This window comes from Tetrao urogallus (assembly GCF_951394365.1).
Source record: "Tetrao urogallus genome assembly, chromosome: 12".
Taxonomy (NCBI): Eukaryota; Metazoa; Chordata; class Aves; order Galliformes; family Phasianidae; genus Tetrao; species Tetrao urogallus.
Genome location: NC_136825.1, coordinates 11,415,742 through 11,433,937, shown reverse-complemented (window position 1 = coordinate 11,433,937; position 18,196 = coordinate 11,415,742). Strand labels below are relative to the sequence as shown.

At 42.7% G+C, this 18,196-nt stretch overlaps 1 protein-coding gene across 1 annotated transcript in view; it reads left to right on the top strand.

The window, feature by feature from the left end:
• Positions 1 to 5,325: 5,325 nt before the first annotated feature.
• Positions 5,326 to 18,196, top strand: part of URI1 (URI1 prefoldin like chaperone) — a gene marked incomplete at both ends in the record, with an annotated part of 38,687 nt that continues 25,816 nt past the window's right edge. Inside the window, 2 exons of the mRNA XM_079541690.1 lie at positions 5,326 to 5,397; positions 15,762 to 15,796. Coding sequence (XP_079397816.1) covers positions 5,326 to 5,397; positions 15,762 to 15,796 — 107 coding nt within the window. The remainder of the gene's footprint in view (positions 5,398 to 15,761; positions 15,797 to 18,196) is intronic.

Genomic DNA, 18,196 nt, shown 5'->3' with positions numbered 1-18,196 from the left:
CATAACCACTTCAGTGAACGACTACAGATGTAAATAGTTTTGGTAAAAGTCATTCTTAATGTCACAAATATCTCTTTAATAGAAATGTGAATTTGGTGCCTTCTGTTTAGCAAGCTAAAAGACCAAATTTTGTAGTAACTCATAAAAGCCTCAGATCTTGATTCTTCTTTCACTTATGCAGGTATAAATCAGCATTGAAGTCAACAGAGTTATATCAGCTTTAATTCTTGTACGTATGAGAGGAGATTGAAGCCCTTAAGGTATTCAACTATCTAGGCTATCTTTACCAATATACTGACATGATCAGAAAGCTCTCCTCCTTTACAGAGAAAAGATGAGGAAAAAAAGCAAAGTGACACTAATCTTTTCTGAGTCAGCCTTTCCTCTTGGGTGTGACTACATGCAGAAAAGCTGGGATTTCCAGGTGATGTTAATCAAAGATGGCAGAAGCAACTACAAAGCATACAAATAAAGCATCCAAGTTTCATGTATTAAACCAACCAGGACAGCAGTTGCAGTATAAAAGCTAAGATGCAGTCAGCTCTGCTGCTGTGAGATGCCTGAAGCTTTATTGCATACTAGTAGCATAAAAATAAATTATGTTAATTTGTTATTATTAGTAAACATAATCAAACATAGTACATGCTAACAGTTGGCTATCTTGCCTTCCAAAGGTACCGTGTGTTTTACATAGATGCCTTATGGATCAGGAAATAGGATTTCTACAGATGCTTCCACAACCTGTCCCTCTTCTCAAATAGCTGCCCACAGTTGTGTGTGGATGTGTATGCATGGGTAGTTTCTAATTGCTTTCTGTATGTCGGCTTAATCTAACACAAATTCTTCTACACTGCTACCATTGTGTTGACAGACTTTAAGTCTTTTATGTAGCAATATCTTAAATCTACGTGTAAGAGAAAACCAGGCACCTTGGAAGCAAATTGCCATCAAACTACTTATACGCAGTCCTACTGCAGAGATGAACAAGAGGTGGGATCATTTTTATGGTTTTCAGATATCACGATGTTAAATGTGGGGTAGGTGAGTGGATGGATGGCAAAGGAGAGGGTAAGTTGGTTACACTGAACAAATAAATACTTAACTGTCACCTAGTGCCTCTAAAACTACATTTTAAGCGGGAGTTAAGCTGTTAAAGCATGTAACTGAAAAATTAGCAGCGTGTTGGTGTCATCCCTGAAGCCTCTTATCCTTAATGAGAAAAAGCAATGTAGAGGAAACAAGCTTCAAAGGGCAACACTGAACATGCTGATATCACTATCACATGCTGATGTTTCAGACCAACAGACATTTAAAACCCTTATTCTACTACTTCTGGGCAATGAAAGGTGTCTAGCAGTTTGACTACATTGTCATCAGCTACACACAAAAAATACTGACAATGTCAGACAGATTAAACTGAAGGAGATGTAGCCTATGTCCAGGATTCTGCAAGCACTGAATATCTTCACTTGTTGAAGTAGTTCTACTGAGCCTGGAGGGTCTGGGTATTCTTCCAGATTTACTGACAGAGACTCGTAGCCATAAATGCTTGCAATAGGAAGCTCCAAAAGAGACAAAAGAATATAATTACAATCTCATTAAGAGTCTTTATTAGAAAGCTTAATAGTGGTCTTGTTCAGAATAAAACTTCAGGATAAGAAAAATTCAGTATCAACAGGTGTGGCTGAGAGAATTTTAAAATATTTCTCCTGGCATGCCACAGCGATAAAGAAAAGCTTTTAATTTTTGAAAAGAGTTTAAGAGATTCTCTTCAGAAGTTCAAAATAAATGTGTACTGTGAGTAATACAGCCAGAACAATATTCACGTTCTAAGAAAGACATTTCTTACAAGACAGTGGGTGCTAATAAGAGCAGTACTAGCAGCCACAGCACAGACACACCTGCTAAACCATCCACTTAGAAGGGAACGTGCAAGCCTTGCTTATTTGTATTTCTCTCACTTCACAGCAGAGTTCTTCAGAGTTTTGCCTGAAGTTTTATGAAAATCATCTGGCAGAGCGTCTAAAAGACTTAATTTAGTAAACAAGTAAACAAAAATCTGCAGCTGAGAGAGCCAAATTTCAATGTGATTTATTTCATACTCCATAGAGTTTTGCTGGTGACAATGGTTTTTTACAGGTTATAAGTGCGGAAGAATGTGACCCAGAGACAGGCTTCATGTTCCTCTCTGGCAAATGCTGTCTCCCATCTGTTTGTTGCTATTAGAACATTTTTTCATTGGCAGATGAAAAACAAAATGTACAAAAGGATCCGGTAAACTATTCCATACTCTAGTCAGTGCAACCAAGCCTGTACAGTCATTAAGCTGATAATAATGCAGCCTCTTATGTAGGCCAACTGTCAGAAGTGCTCAATGCAAAGCAGCCCAGTGGCTGATGATGTACTTGTGGCACATGAAACAGTCGAGTTTTTGGAACATGATACAAGAGAAGTGACCGCATGTCTTTTTTACTCTATTTAGACAATATTCTTACTTTGTGTCTCCTCTTGTTAGCTGTGCTGTTATTATGTCTGCAAAAAATTAAAATCTTAAAATATTTATCTTCCTGTTGTGCATCTGTTCTGTCCTCCAATCAAGCCATGAGGTGAGGCAGGATCAAATGAAAGCACTTATAAATGGCCTGCATTTGTACTTTCTCCTGTGAACCCTGTTCATTGGCAAAATTAAAAAAAAAAAAAAAAAAAAAGAGGGCCCAACCAGGCCAAAAGGGAGTTACTTACTGTGATCTTGCTAGTGAGCTGCTTTCTGAAGGCAATATATAGAAGAATTCTATATATATAGAATCCTGTCTGTTCAAAGGGTAGAGAATCCCTCAGTGACTTATATGTGCCAGACATTTCAGATAACTCTCAATTATTCTTGAAGATTATGGATATAGTTATTTCATAAACCAAACTACCCAGCTGCAGTTGCAAATTTTTATTTGCAATATTGGAAGCTGCATTAAAGTCTGGCTAAAAGCTAACTTCCAGCTTGAGTAACCATGCCTTGAAAATTGTTTCTAAATTCCTCATCTGTAGAGCTTTTAAAGCTCTTAAAGAGGAGGATGGGAACCTGAGTTTAGAAAAGTGCACAGCACACAGTATGTTGTGTATATAATATCAGTATTTTTGCAGTGCATACAAGGTTAGTTCTGCTCACAGGAAGTCTGTTTTCTTTTGCAGAAGATGGAAACAAATCCCTAATGTGCACTAGGGAAGATGGGCCTTTCTGCCACCATCTTATGATAAGTCTGTAAGCATCTGCAGGGGAAAGGGAAGAGTATAGGCACACCTATTCACTCAAAGCTAAGGTGCAGCTGTAAATGCAAGGCCTATGTGTAAGTGAGCCTGTTGCGTGGTGTTTGGCATATAGAAGTTAAAACTTTGGTTGTCTTACCTGGCCTGTTGGATGTTGTAGTGTGAGTATTAATGCACGGCTGCATTCCACTCCCACTGGTCATGAGTGGTGTTCCTTAAGGGTCAGTACTGGGGCCAGCCCTGTGTGATATCTTTATTGCTGATCTGGATGAGGGGATTGAGTGCAGTCTCAGAAGACACTGAGTTGAGAGGAAGTGTACATCTGCCTGGGAGAAGGAAGGCTCTACAGAGGGATCTGGATAGGCTGGCTCAATGGGCTGAGGCCAATGGGATGAAGTTCAGCAAGACCAAGTGCCAGGTCCTGCACTTTGGTCATAATAGGCCCATGCAATACTACAGGCTTGGGGCAGAGTGGCTGGAAAATTGCACAGATGAAAAGTATCTGATAGTGCTAGTCAATAGCTGGCTGAACGTGAGCCAGCAGTGTGCCCAGGTGGCCATGAAGGCCAACAGCATCCGGGCTTATGTCAGAAATAGTGCAGCCAGCAGGACCAGGAGGTGATAGTCTCTGTTCTCAGCTCTAGTTAGGCTGCACCTCAAGTACTGTGTTCAGTTTTGGGCCTCTCACTACAAGAATGATATTGAGGAACGGGAGTGCGTTTAGAGAAGGGATACAAAGCTGTGAAGGGTCTGGAATTCAAGTTTTAGGGAGAATGGCTGAGGGAATTTGGGATTATTCAATCTGGAGGAGGCTCAGGGGAGACCTCTCTACAGTGCCCTGAAAGGAGGTGGTAATGAGGTGGTGGTTAGCCTCTTCTCCCAGATAAAGGCAATAAGATAAGAGGAGGTGGCCTCAAGTTGTGCCAGGAAAGGTTCAGGCTAGATATTAGGATAAACTTCTCAGAAAAAGTGGTCAGGCATTGGAGCAGGCTGCCCAGGGCAGGGAGTCACTGTCCCTGGATGCATTCAAGAAACCTGGAGATACAGCACTGAGGGACATGGTTAGTGGACATGGTGGGGATGGGTTGATGGTTGGACTAGATGATCTTAGGGTCTTTTCCAACCTTAATGATCCCTTGATTCTGTGTAATTTTTGCGTCTAATATCATTTGTGAGGTTAGCTAATGAATTCTGTGGCACTCCCAGTGCGGCCATTCACCACCACCTCGCTGTGCAGTAACCTTTCTGCATTGCCAAGCCCCAGTGTTGCACTATCTGGTTCGTTAATCTTTTAAAACCGTTCTGCAGTCCTGCAGGTCACAAAAGTCCCGACAACGTAAACTTGTGGGAGCGGGCACTGAGATCAGCGACTGTGACACAGCCTCCCTGTTACAGATGATATATAGTTATGTATCTGTGCACTCCTAGGAATATATGATTGTTGATCGACCCGAATGCCTCACACATGCGTTTTTGAACCTGAGGCCTAAGGGGTCGGGGCCTGCGCTGCGACCCGCGCCCACCTGTGCCCCGCGCACAGCTCGGGGCGGCTGAGCGGCGCAGGGCCGCCGGGCAGCAGCGGGGGGGATCCGGCGGGGCCCGCGGAGGGCAGGGGGTGGGGAGCGCCCGCCTCTCGCGGCTCGCAGCCGGGTGCCTCCCGCGGGCGCGGCGGGCCCGGCCGGCTACCCAGAGTGCAGCAGGCAGGCGGCGGCGGCGGCGGCGGCGGCGGGCGGCCGGCTGGCTCCCGGCTCCCAGCTGCCGGCGCTCCCGGTCCCGTCCCGTCCCTGCGGCGCAGCGGGAGCCGGGCCCAGGCGGCGGCGCGGCCCAGAATGAGAGTGTGAGTGCGATGCTTCCCCCGGCAGCGGCGCCCCGGGCCCAGGCGGCGGCGGCCCCCGCGTGGATGCGGCTCTGGAGCCGGCGCTTCGCCCTGCACAAACATTTCTATAGGACTCATTCGCCCTGCTGAGGAGATCGGCCCGGCCCGGCCCGGCCGCCCATCCCCTAACTCCGCGCCGCGGAGCGGCTCACTCGCAGACTGCCGGCCCCGCACCCGGCCCGGCGGGCATGGAGGCCCCCGGCGGCGCCTCGCCGCTCAGCCCCGAGTTGGTGGGCCGCCTCCGCCAGGAGCACGAGAAGGTAACGGCGGCCGGGACGGGGCGCGAGGAGGGGGCGCGGCGGGGCCGGGGCCTGGACCGGGGCGGCGGAGCGGGACGGGGTGGGGGGGGGAGGGGAGGGGTAGGGGAATGCGGGGGGGCGGCACGCGCCGGGCCTGCTCTCCGCGGCGGGCACGTGACGGCGGTGACGTCATCGGCGGCGGCCGGAGCGCCCCGCGGCCGGGCCCCTCGTGCGGCGGCGGGCCGAGCCCGAGCGTGGGGGCGCTGCGGCCCCGCCGCCTGGGGGACCGTTATCGCCGTGCGGCGAGGCGAGGCGGGCCGCGTATTGCTCGGCTCCGCTCAGCGCTACGCCTTCAGCACGGCCCTCTCGCTGAGCCGTGCGTCTCGGAAGCGGGGCGAGAGAGCCGAGCGCTTCGTAGGAACGATCCCACGGAGCCTGGGCGCCCGTACCGACGCGGCCGCGGCACGAAGTTCGAGACGCCTCTCCGTGCAGATGACGTCCGGCGCCTCTCGCGGGCGGGCCGAGCTCCGCGGCCACGGCTGGCTCCGGGACTAGGGCTGTGCTCAGCACACGCACCCTGGCCCACGCTCTTCCTGCCCTTCAGTTTTTCTGCTTGTTTTCTGTATACGCCTGACATTTTAAAGCTGTTTCTAAAGTATGCAGGCTGTCTCCTCACTTACAACAGAGGACGTGTGTCTCCGGAGCATGCTGTGCTGTCACCTGTTGTTCTAGTTAAGAGTAATAAAACCCCACTGTATATATGTGGTTCTTTTTGCAGTTTTCCAGGTGAGACATAGGATTTACACCGTGTCTGCCTTTAGATAGCACCCCTGATAATTCCAGGAGATCTGTGTAATCAGCTGAGCCTTCATGTGGATGAACAGTAGGAGGATCTGTGGGTGTGCCCTGGATGGTCTGCATGGAAGGCGACCTCCTGCGCCACTGCGCTGCCCACTGACGTTCACAGTTTGGTGAAGAATAATTTCTGTGGTACATTGGTGTCAGTTGGGCCTCATGTGCAAGTGGGTGCTTCATAACCTTGTCCAGTGATTCCCAGCTCATGGTGAGACCTCTCTGTAAGCAAGCTTAAGGCTCTTTTAAAATTGATGTGCTCCAGTGCAAAAGAAGTCCAGGATACCATTAATTGAGCATGTGCTGGGCTGAGGTACCAAAATTATATATTATCATAAGGAACTGCATAATTCCTGCAGATTGGCTAAAAAGATTGAATACTTCAGTTTCAGTATGGAATAACAGCAAAGATCTACGTGTCTTGGTTGCAACAGAATAATGTGATGAAAATATAGTAGGCTTTCCCTCAGTGCACTGAATACACATAATTGGATTACAGGAGCATTTTAAATTATGAAAATGTTCTGTTTTAAGATGGAGGAGGTCTTTTCATCTGCTTCCTTTCAGCAATTTGTATTTTTTTCACAAAATTACAGAATTTGAAGGTTCATGTTTTGGTCTTGGGACAAAGGTGGAGGAGATGCAGTTACCCTGCACTGTGGTAAATTCCGAAGCATGTAATAGTGCAGTTACTTAGAGCTGTATCTGTGTGCAGGTCTTTAACCAGGCACGTAACATTTCTTTCAGATGATGTGATACTGTCCTGTTCTAGCAGTGCTTGATTAAGAAAAAAAAGACTCATTTATTCTCATTGGAATAAATCTGAAGGCAGCCTTTGGTATAGCAGTGGAATACAACATTATCTATCTGCAGATTTAAAGACAATATTTGAATGCCTTTTGATTATTTTAATATCCAGACTGTTGCACAACGCTGGCATAGCTACAAGTTTGAGATTTGATGTGCTAAAGAGCTGCTGTGGAGAACACTGGGACTGAGGTCTCCTTCCTGTTTAAAAATACAAAAAGAACAGGATGTTCATGACTTGCTGTCCTTAATCTGATTGAGGCTGCAACTTCCAGGTTTAGGACCCCTGGTGAAAAGTAATTTCAATTCTTGTTGAGGAGTGTTTGCCTGTTGGACAGATTTCATCTCGTTAATTTGTGGCGGTAGTAAGACCAAACGGTTAAAAGCAATTTTCAGTGCTCCCACTAAAGGCACTTTGTATAAAAACATGACTTAGAATGTGCATCTTGGGGATAAATTACTGAAGAATATCTAGTAATTTTCATGATAAAGACCATCATTGGAAGCACAGCGCCTGTGTAAAGTTTTGAATATTTCTGTAAGAGGAATATGATGTATGTATCATGGATTACTTACAAAAGCAATATATGTTAGCTGAAAATACTGCATTAAGACTACTGTAAGTTAGTAGAGGAATTATAAAATGAATTTTTAAATAAGTGGATTCTCATGCTATAGAGCCTGCATTTAAGCATAATGTGTGATATATATTTATTCCTGCGATCACGTGGGTTGGGATTACTGCTGATAGGAAGCTGACAGGGCAGCCTGGTGTGGCTTGGTAAGACTTCTGTAGACGGTGAATTTACAGCGGGCTCATGTGTCCTTTAGTTTCCAAGCAGTGCACTGGAGGTGGGTGCAGTGGGAGGTATTACGGAACCAACGAGACCCAGGAGACATCTGTAGAGTGCAAACAGCAGCATGGTGAACCTGAAGGATTCCAGTGCTATCTGGCAACATGGGATTTTTTTTGTTTGCACTGACAAAAGACATTTTTTAAAATTTTCCTTTTAAGAAAATTAGGATAAGGAAGTGGCTTTCCTGTTTCTCATCTTGGCAACAGAGCACAATTAAATTTAGTGTATAGCTATTACCATGAATTACTGTAACTCAGTGGCCACTGTCTATTATGACATATGCTTAATTTTTATGAATTTAATTGGTGGAGGCTATATGATCTTTGATTTCCAAACTGTGTTAAAGATCATGCATGCCTGCAGTTTGTTAACAGTTAAACAAATTGTAGGTGGGTTATGTGGTAACAAATCACAGAATCCTAAGCTGAACTCTCATTAGCTAAGTGGCTAGCTCTTATGTTTAAGTCTTTTCCAAGTAATATCTGTGCTATGAAATCAACAGCTTGGCACTGTTGTGGCTGTTGCTGCAGCCTGAGAAGAGCAGCAAGGCTGAGTCCGATCTTGTATGTTTCCCACTGCTGTGGGGCCCACTGGAAACATGGAGCTGTTTGCCTGCGGCCTCACAAGATTAGTCAGTGTGCTTCCCTGTGCAATGTCTCCCAGGGTATTGTGCTTCTCCCAGCCTGTGTCCAAGTGAACAGAATTTGGAGATCCTGGCTACAAGGCAGCGGTGCGGTAGGGCTTCATTTTGCACACAGTGAGGATAGCCTGTGTAGTATTTGATGCTTTGTTCATCGTGCTCCTTGAAAGGTCTCATCTGAAGTCATACTACTTTTCAAAAGGTACCTGGTCAGTTACTTCCTCCTCCGTTCTGCTCTGCCCATTACCTTCCTCTAGCAGAGGGTTCGGTGTTTTCTCATGTGCTGCTTTTGAGTACAAGGGCTAATTCAGTCATGATCTGGAAGCTTTCTGATGTTGCACTTCTTGTTCCTTCAGCGTTAACTGATCGTCCTTTTTACCTTCTTAGCTTGTTTTCTGGTATCTTCCTGAGTAATATTATCTGTCTATGCTGTTATTAATTTGAACTAAATACCCACTGGTTTACATAGTGACAAGAATTGTGAAACAACTTACCACATTTTAAATAGATTTCCTTTTATGTGGTGATGGAAGTCAAACTTCACCCAGGAGCTTAAAGAATGTTGTCTTTGTTCTGGAGGGGGCAAGTCTGTTCAGGTCCTGCCTCACCAGTAACTGAAGTGTGTAGGTGAGCTGATACCCTCCAGGTCTGGAGCTGTGCTCCTCCAATAGCTGCGCATAGACCCTGTGGCAGTTGCAGTGACTGGAGTGCTGTTCAGGAATCATCATTAGGAGATTTGTAAATTTCCATTCCAGAAGTTGTAGGCATAACCTGGCCTATCACACGAATGCCTCTTACCTCTTACATTTCTTTCCCTCTTTCAGACAGTGCACTTGTTTTAATTTAAAGTTCTGATTTTGCAGATGGATGTGCTAGCTTGGAACTTGCCATCTCAAGGTGCTCAGAGCTGCAGCTGCGCTAATTCTGCATTTTTTTAGTGGGACATCAGTTGCTGTTTTTGCTGTCCCTCTTCCCAACAGGGAGCAGCCAGTGAGCCAGGTCCTGGGCTGCATCATGAAGTGCAGAGGGCAACGCAGCAAAGCAGGGCTGTCTTCTTCCTCAGCATTGGGTGTAGTCTGGGCTCTTGTTTCAGGTAAGGCAGTGTCAAGCCGGCTGTGCTTTGTTCATGCTGACAGCAGCACTGCTAGTGTCTGGGGGGTTGCTATGCATCAGGACCAGAAGAAATAAAACCCCAGTTTTTCACTGTTCCCGCTTGTGACATCCCATCAAGGGTGGACAAAGGAAGTTGGTTATGAGGTCAGTCAGGTAAGCTCGTCGCTCATGGCAGCCTCAGTTTCTAGAATTCTTTTGGATTGAGCGTGTCTTCTCATCTTTTGGATTAATAGCTATTTTGTTGTGATATAAGGAAATTACTAGATTAAAAAAAAAAAAGTATAGATTTTAGTTATTACACTGTAAAGATGCAGAATTTGTAGGAAAAAATGCCCAGTGGTGCACCAAAACCTGCAGACAGAAAGACTGATGGCTATAGTTTACTCAGGGCTGTGGCTCAGTGCTGAACCACAGCCTAAAGGTATGTCTGCGAGGCGGCTGCTAGCATCCTTTCACTTTGAAGGCAGTCAGCTTCGGTATTGCCAGGAGCAATTACTGCACTGTAGGCTGTATGACAGCTTGCAAAACCTGCCCGAGATGTTTGGTGAGTTGGACTGTGGGAGTTTTGTGCTGATGTCTGCTGTTGCCTTGGTGTGGATGCAGAACAGCCACAGGTATGCTCACCTGAAATAAGCTAAAATACTGAGTTCTGAGTTCCTTAGCTCTGTCTCAAAATGAGGTTATGTGATGTAACCTCTGTCTTGCTATCAGAGAAAGACAGGATCTTGCTGTTCTGTTCTTGTTTCCACCAGTTCCATTGGCATAGAGATTATTTAACTGATTTAGCAGGAAAGTTCCTCTTGGAACCCAGAGGTTCCAGAGGATCTGAAACAGCCAAACCAGTGTAGGATGCTTATGGTTGGACACGAGGAGGAGGGGTGCTGCCCCACGTAGCATGACACAGCCTGCCTGGCGGGCACAGCGTGCTGTGGAGCGTGGGTAGGGTTACTGCAGGTAACTGAAGCCATTTCTTCATGTAACCTACAGCCACAGCTGGGATTGCAACGTGAAGTCATCTTGAGAGGACAGAATTTCACAGCTGGCCCAAGGGGTATAAGGCATTTTCCTGTCTGCTTTTTAGTTCCTAGGTGCTTCAGGTATAATTCTTAAGTTCACAAAAATCATTTTATTCAGAAGCTAGTTATTACATATTGACAGTACTTGTCTTTCTGCAAAAGTGTGAGGGCCAAAATTGATACAAAAATATGAGATCTTCACTTGTTTTCCTGAAGGGCTACGTAAAAACTGCGGTCATAATTTTAAATAGGAAGATTTTTTTTTTTCTTTATAAAGAAACTTGCCAGGATTCAAATTCCTTTATCTCCTTTCCTTCAGTATTCTTCCCGAATACATTTCTTGAAAAGGCATAAATTCCCACCCGAAGGGGATCTTATGCTAATAATTTGTTGAAATGTAGTGTTTTTCAGTAATATAATTTAATAAACGAATAGGAGAGCTCAGAAATGCCTTCTTCCTTTCCTTTTAGATCATTCAGTGTGCCAACAGACTGAAGAACTTTTAATAGTTTTATTTCATTTTTAGATTGAAAATGGGGCTCTAGGAAAAACAATTGTACAAAAGTTAATTTTGTCTTTCTCCATCAGTGGCTGCTATGTTTTAGGCAAGTACTAGGTGGCTTCCTGGAGGAAAAAATGAAAATTCATTTGAAATGTTTATTTTGCATGTGAGTTGTTACACCCTTGTTACTGAGAGATGATTGAATATTTGACCACCCATTTGAGCTCTTCTGTAATGCAAAGTCATGTGGTGAACTGGCTATTTCATCTACAAATTTAATTTTATTTCCTGGTTTTGGGGTGTGACAGAAAAATCTCATGCATACGAGTATGTGGCACAATGGGTCTCGATGCTGCAAGCATTTATAGACAGAGGTACCTCGTGTGTGTATCAACCAGATTCACGAGGTTAAGCAGTTAAACTCTGGAGAGCTGGAGTCATCTGAAGTAGATCAGTAGTGGAAATGACCTTGGATTTATTGTTAGCCTTGTAAACATGGATCTGTGTTGCAGAAGAGCAGCGTATGCTTTCTCTGTAGTTTGTGGAAAGTTCTGAGCCAAGGTTGAGGCTGAGATCTTCGCACAGTCCCACACGGCAGGGATGGTCTCCCAAAGGCAGACTCTTGGTTTTAGACTTCACAAGACCCTTACTTTAATTACCGCCTCATTACTTGCTCTGTTTCCACAAAAAGTATTCCATACTGTCATTTTCCCTAAGTAACTGGAAATCTGATTGAAAGGGATGTTTAAAGTGAGACTAATTCAAGATTAAATAGTCACAAATTATATTATTGCTACATGTAAACAAATTACTTGCATATCTGATTTTGTTCAGATTACTTTTCAAGTGGTAAATAATGCTTTATCACTTATATAGTGCTCTTACATCTTTAGAGTGCTTTTCTCACATTAATTAATCATCATTAAACACTCCGAGGTGGGTAGGTTAATACTATTATCCCCGTTTTGCAGATGAAGAAATGTAGACTGAGAGGTTGTGATTTGCTCAAGGCCATATAGAAGAAATAAAATCAGAGCTGGGATTAGATCTATGTCCCTAGCTTCTAATTGCACAGGACCAACTCAGTTGAGAGCCACAGCATTGAAACAACACATACAAGTGCGCACGTGGAAGCAGCACACGTTGGGCCTTTTAGATGCTGAACTCACAGCTCAGTTAAATGGAAACTTTGTGCTGTTTCCACATCCATGCCCAAAGTGTGGAAATAGCCACCTATTCACTTAGGAATCCTTCCTAGCCTCATGGGGCACTTTTTTTTTGGTCTTCCATTGAAATTAATGTTCAGCCTGGAAGTAGCAGTTCTTGAGGCTTGAACGTAACTGTTTGACTTGGGTGAAGCGCTTTTCACACGTGAGATGTGAATTAAAAACGTGGCAGCTTGCTTTAATGCTGAGAGAGATAGGAATTCCCCTTGGTGTCCTAAACCCACTGCCTTTGTAGGCAGTGCCTAGCTGCTCAGTACAGAGTGGTATTCATATGCATGCGCTACACCTTAGAGAGCTCAATAAAATGAGATAGTCCCGCCTGGCTGATCAGAGGCACCACAGAGAGATCTGCTCAGCTCTGAGTTGCAGGAGCAACAAGTAGGAAAAAACAAGATGGAAGAAGCTGGTACCCTTCTACAGGAGGGTGAGGACCTGCAGAGGAAGGTGTCAAATACATGTGCAGTAATTGGGAACAGGGCAGAGCCCCGCAGGCACGTGGCAGTGCCACGCTGCAGCATCCTGCCGGCAGCTGCCAGCCCGCACACCGGGCTGCAGCTACTGCTGCTGGAAGGAAGGGGCTGTCTGCTTTGTTTTCTTCAGGACTGGGGAATGTGTTGGTGGGCCCTGTTTTAATGACCAGAGTTGAGGTTAAGTAGTGTCAGGTGTGCTGCAAGAGTAGTTCAATAGATATTTCAGCTGATAACCTTGTGTGGTAGAATTCAGGATTATTGGTAGTGCTTCCAACACGGGGCCTCAGCAGCAGAGTGCAATTGGTGGCACCGGTGCCCACAAGGATGGAACTGAACTGAACCAATGAACAGGTGATTGGTTCTGTTTACCCCGAGAGAAAGTCTCATTCTTTAATTGTAACTCCAGATGTAAATGATGTGGGGAAGATGGACTCATGGTTTTCCTGTGTTTGAGTAAAGGCAAAGAATCAAAGATTTGTTTATATATTTATCTATTTGTTTCTTTGCTACGATGGAACCCATTGTTATCCAAACAGCGCAACTGACCTAATAAAGGACATATGCATAATTGATCTCCTTCTGTTTTTCAATATTTATTTTCTCCCATTTTGTTTTAATAGAGTTCAGTACCAGAAGTGCAGCCTCAAACATTTTTAAGGTGGTATATTTTAACACTTCTGTAAAAGGCTTCGTTTTATTCTGGCCACTGAAATGAAAAGGTTTGTTGTTGGTTCCACCCTTTAGTATCCCTTCAAGAGAGATTATATCAAAGAAGAAGAATTAAATTAAAATTGATTGGTGTTATTGATTTTCCTTTCCTTTTTTTTTTAATTTTTTTTTTAAAGGGGATAAAGGCTGATGGAAACAGTGTGTGCCCCGATACTGTTTTACTGATGGACTATTTTTAAAAAACATAGAAAGCATATGTGCCCAATTTACATATTTACCAATTAAAAAAGCTTCCAGGAAACATTAAGTAGACTATATTCTGTAACCTTTAACATTGTAGCTAATGGATATAGCCTGGAAATTTTCATAGAAGGTCCTCTAAATAATGTAAATGATTATGAATATGTAACTAGTTAATATGCAGCTATGAAAGGATTATCATGTAGAGGTTAATGAACATGCTGCTCTTATGGTTTGCAGGGCTTTTCTTTTTGTGCTTTTAGCTCGCTTCATGCATGGAAAGTCATGGATTGGGAATGGAAAGCTTCCTGTCTTTTCCATCTTCATTTTTAATGGAGCAATTAAACTGCAACTTTCTTAAGGATTTCACAAACATTTTGTATGCTTAATTGTGTGGTGTACTTTACAGTCGCCACCAAACCTGAAAGAATGAAATGTGCTGATAGAATATTCCCTGACTCCTTGACTTGCTCTCCATTGTGTGTTAGCATTGTTTGGAAGCATTGCATTCTGTGGTTTATGCCTTTCGCGGGGACTTTGCTCTTGAAATGAGTTGTGGTATGAATTTGACTTTTGAATTTATATATTGTAGAAGTCTGTATGTTTATTCTTAACCTCAAAAAAATCTAACTTGCGCATTAAAGAAAATGCTTGGAGTTTGATGTGAGAGTTTAAAGCAGATGATGAATTTAAACTTGACTTAAGCAGCAGGAACTACCTGACTGAATTTCCCCGTGGATTATGAGGCAGTGTAACCACAAATCGACGGCTGATCCACCTCACTTAAGTACTTCACTCGGCTTAAAGAAGTATTAGCTCACAAAGCAGTCCTATTTCTTTTTCCTTTACTCCTATATGAGTAAAGAGTGCAAGATCTGAGATCTGTTCTACAATAGCTGCGCATATGCTAGCTAAAAAAAAATTCTTTCATTCTGTTGTTTGGGGGAAAAAAAAGAAAAAGAATTATCTGCTCCAGTGATTTCAGTGGTACTTGAATGTATGTTATTGTTTTCTCTGCAAATTTTCTCATTAATTGCTTTCAAATGTTAGCATTATTTTGGTTATAAGAAAAACAAAATTTGTAAAAAAATAAAAAAATAAAAAAAAGAGAAGATGTCTAGACATATTTAATTGCCTCCTGGCATCATTGCATTTCATATAATTGAATGAAATTGTTTGTGTTACATTTTTTGTAACTGTTATTCAGTGATCAGAATATGTTTTGGAAGACAAAATTTCCACATAATTATGCAAGAGAAGGTCACAGGTTTCAGCATCTTGGATGTTTAATGTATCTAAAAATGTGGCTTAAAAGTAATTTCATTTTTACAATGTGCTTTATTTTGTAAATGATCTCTTGGGAAGGCCTGTAACATAAATAAGGGAAATATTCACTTTAAAACTTCCTTTCTTTGACATCCTGAAATAAAAGAAAGGGAGACAACAGCCTATAATGGTCAGATGTCCTCATATTTAAACACTCACAAAATTTGTTTGTGCTTTTTCAGATTAAAACTGCCAGTAGGAACATTTGTTGATGTACTACTGATGAAGGAAAAAATGTTTTTGATGCTGTGAGGTTCATTTGCTTTTGTTTTTAAAACAAATGAGTGCGGAGGATATGTTAGTATCTTGTTATAAAATGTATTGTTTTCTTATTCTGCAAGCATGTAACGCTGAAAATAGATCTGCAGATTGTACAAAATGCTACCTACTTTCTATCATGTGTCACTTAATAGTAATGGAGCAGGTATTGTACCAAAATATGAATTGAAAAGCTGTAATTTTTTCTCTGGGTATCAGTCTGCATTAGTGTGTGATAAAGTGTGCTGCTTAAGAACTACCATTCAGAAGCCTTTGCACTGACAAATAAAAATGTAAATAGAAACACCATCAAATCTGTAAAGTGACTGTTGTAGTTTCTGATACATTGACATTGCCGCTGTGTGCTTAGCCTTGTTTTTTCATGAGTAGTTATCTGTTTTAATGCCAGGTGGTCACTACCTGCCAAGAGAAAATCCAGCACTGGTAAGTGAAAAATGTTTGATTACATGCCTAAAATACTGATTAGTAACCTAGCTGTGTTCTAGTAAAGTTATTGTACTGTTTGTTCTAAATGATAGCCAAATTCTGTGAGAACGTTTTGAGGACTGGAGGTAGCTCGGAATTATTGCACTGTGCTTGTCTTTAAGATGTTTATATTTTCCATTGCTTTAAATACACTGAACCTTAGTGGTTATTCTCTTAAATACCCGTTTCATTCACCATTTTTCCCCGAATAACCTTGTGGGATGAATGCTGAATTGAATTTCTACCCCTGCTTGGTGGAAGGGTATTCTCAAGGTAGATTCAATTATTCTTCTTGTTTCCTCTGTAACTATGAGCAAGTAGGGAAAATGTTCTAGCACACTTGGGGGAAAAAGCCCACAAACAATGTGAAAGTAATGTTTCCATTTCCTTCCCCCCCCCCACCCCCCGTGCAGTAAACCATGTTATAATGCTTAAAGAGAAATGATTTGTTTTATTTAAAAAAAGAAATAAATCTCTGGGCACTTTTTTCTCTGTTGGCAATTTCTGGTTAATAGAAAACATGCTTAGTAAATAGTAGTTTTCTATGGCATCTGAGGAAAATGTACATTTAATGGTGAATGAAATCTTATATTATGAGTTACTGTGAGATATAACAGTTGATCTTACAGATATCAAATTACAATATATCCATGCTGTGTTTACCATGATTTTACTGAGAGAACAACAGGAGCTGTCTTGATTATTGTCTGCAGGGTTATTGCAGAATCACAGCAACTGCCCCTTTAGTGGCGAGATTAAACCTTTGGTTATACACCATCAAGCATATAATATTTTAAATTTATTTTAAGAGGCTTTTTCTTCATGCCTGAAAGATCTCCAAGCAAATAATTTATATTTAGTGTGTATCAATTTTTTTTTTTAGTTTAAATGCACATAGGCTGCAAGCCCTGGATAAGAGGAAAAAAATCAGGGCAATCTATACACATCATCATATTAAATTCTGAGTATCGGCTTGCAAAAATAATCTAAAACTAATATGCTTCATTTATGTTTAAAATTCAGAGACTGCATTAATTTTCAATAAGGGAAATATTATTGAAGTGCCTACTGGTGCTGCTGTAGTTAAGTTAGTCAGCATTTACATAATACCCATACTTTTGGGGGACTTTCTGCAGTGTCCAGACCAATTTGCTATAGTGTGAAAATCTGCATCTACATTCTTTCACAAATTTTTCAGAAATAAACTAATTGAGAGCCTTAAAATTGGAACCGATTTTTTGTAAGTTTGGGAAGCTGTAACTGTTATTTCCTTCCGTATCTACAGCTGAGGTTTGTAGAATGGTGTGGAAAGGTTGGCAGTGGGAAGGTTTGCTCGTTTATTTGGTTTTGAGCAAAATCTGGCCGCGATCCTGTGGGTTTGGGGGACATAGGCACAGAATGTCAGAAGGAAAACCGAACTAACTGATGTCTTCTATGTAGAAAAGCAGTTTACAGAGCAGTCATACAGCTTTTACTCTAAAAAAACTGTTTAAAATTTAGTACCCTTATTTAGATCCTGATTGTGCAAGAGTTGAGTGCTCTTGTTTCAACTGAATAATTTGTTCGTATAAGACCTTTTAAGTAGTCAGTGACACAGAAGAATGTTAAATAGAACTGGGTGAATAACAATAGGGTTTTAAAATGCCCAACTTTAACATATTTCCATTAAATTATTTTTTTTCATTTTTTTAGTACATCTCTTGAAATGTATTTTTAAAGGCATGAATCTGAGGATAGGTCTGATTTAGATGTGGTATTTCCCTTGCTAGTGATGTGAACACAGCTGAAGCCCCGTGCCCATTCTCTCCATGCAAGTGGTGACCATGGACTGCACACAAAATGTAGCCATGTACTCAAGTTGAACAGGGAGCTCTGCTTCCTTCCTTGGCAGTAGCTCTCGGTGTCAGTGCATGAAATTGAATGACTGTGTTGGTGGCAGGCCCATTATGGAACATGGCCGCACTTGGTGATCCCACAGTAGAGGCCTGACAGGCCAGAGGCAGTTGTTCCACCGAATGCAGAGATCCATCCTGCTCCTTCTCGAATGTTTTTTCCCCAGCCTTGCTGTAGGGAGAGGTGGATGACCACAGCGGAGTCTGCTTCCAGAGATTGCCAGCATAGATGCGATGAATCGGGGCTTTCCAGCCCTGCTGTATCTGGAGCGAGTGATTTCTGCTGTACCCTAATCAGATTATTCGGTGGTGGGCAGCAGTCAGACCTTAAAGGCAGTATCTTGTTTCAGGTTACTGAAGAAATGTCAAGTGACTTTGAGCCATGGAACGATGGGAGTGCTCAATCCTGCTAAGTGGGAGCAGTTTTTTTCCATACAATTCTTTTCCTATGGAGTATTCTCTCATG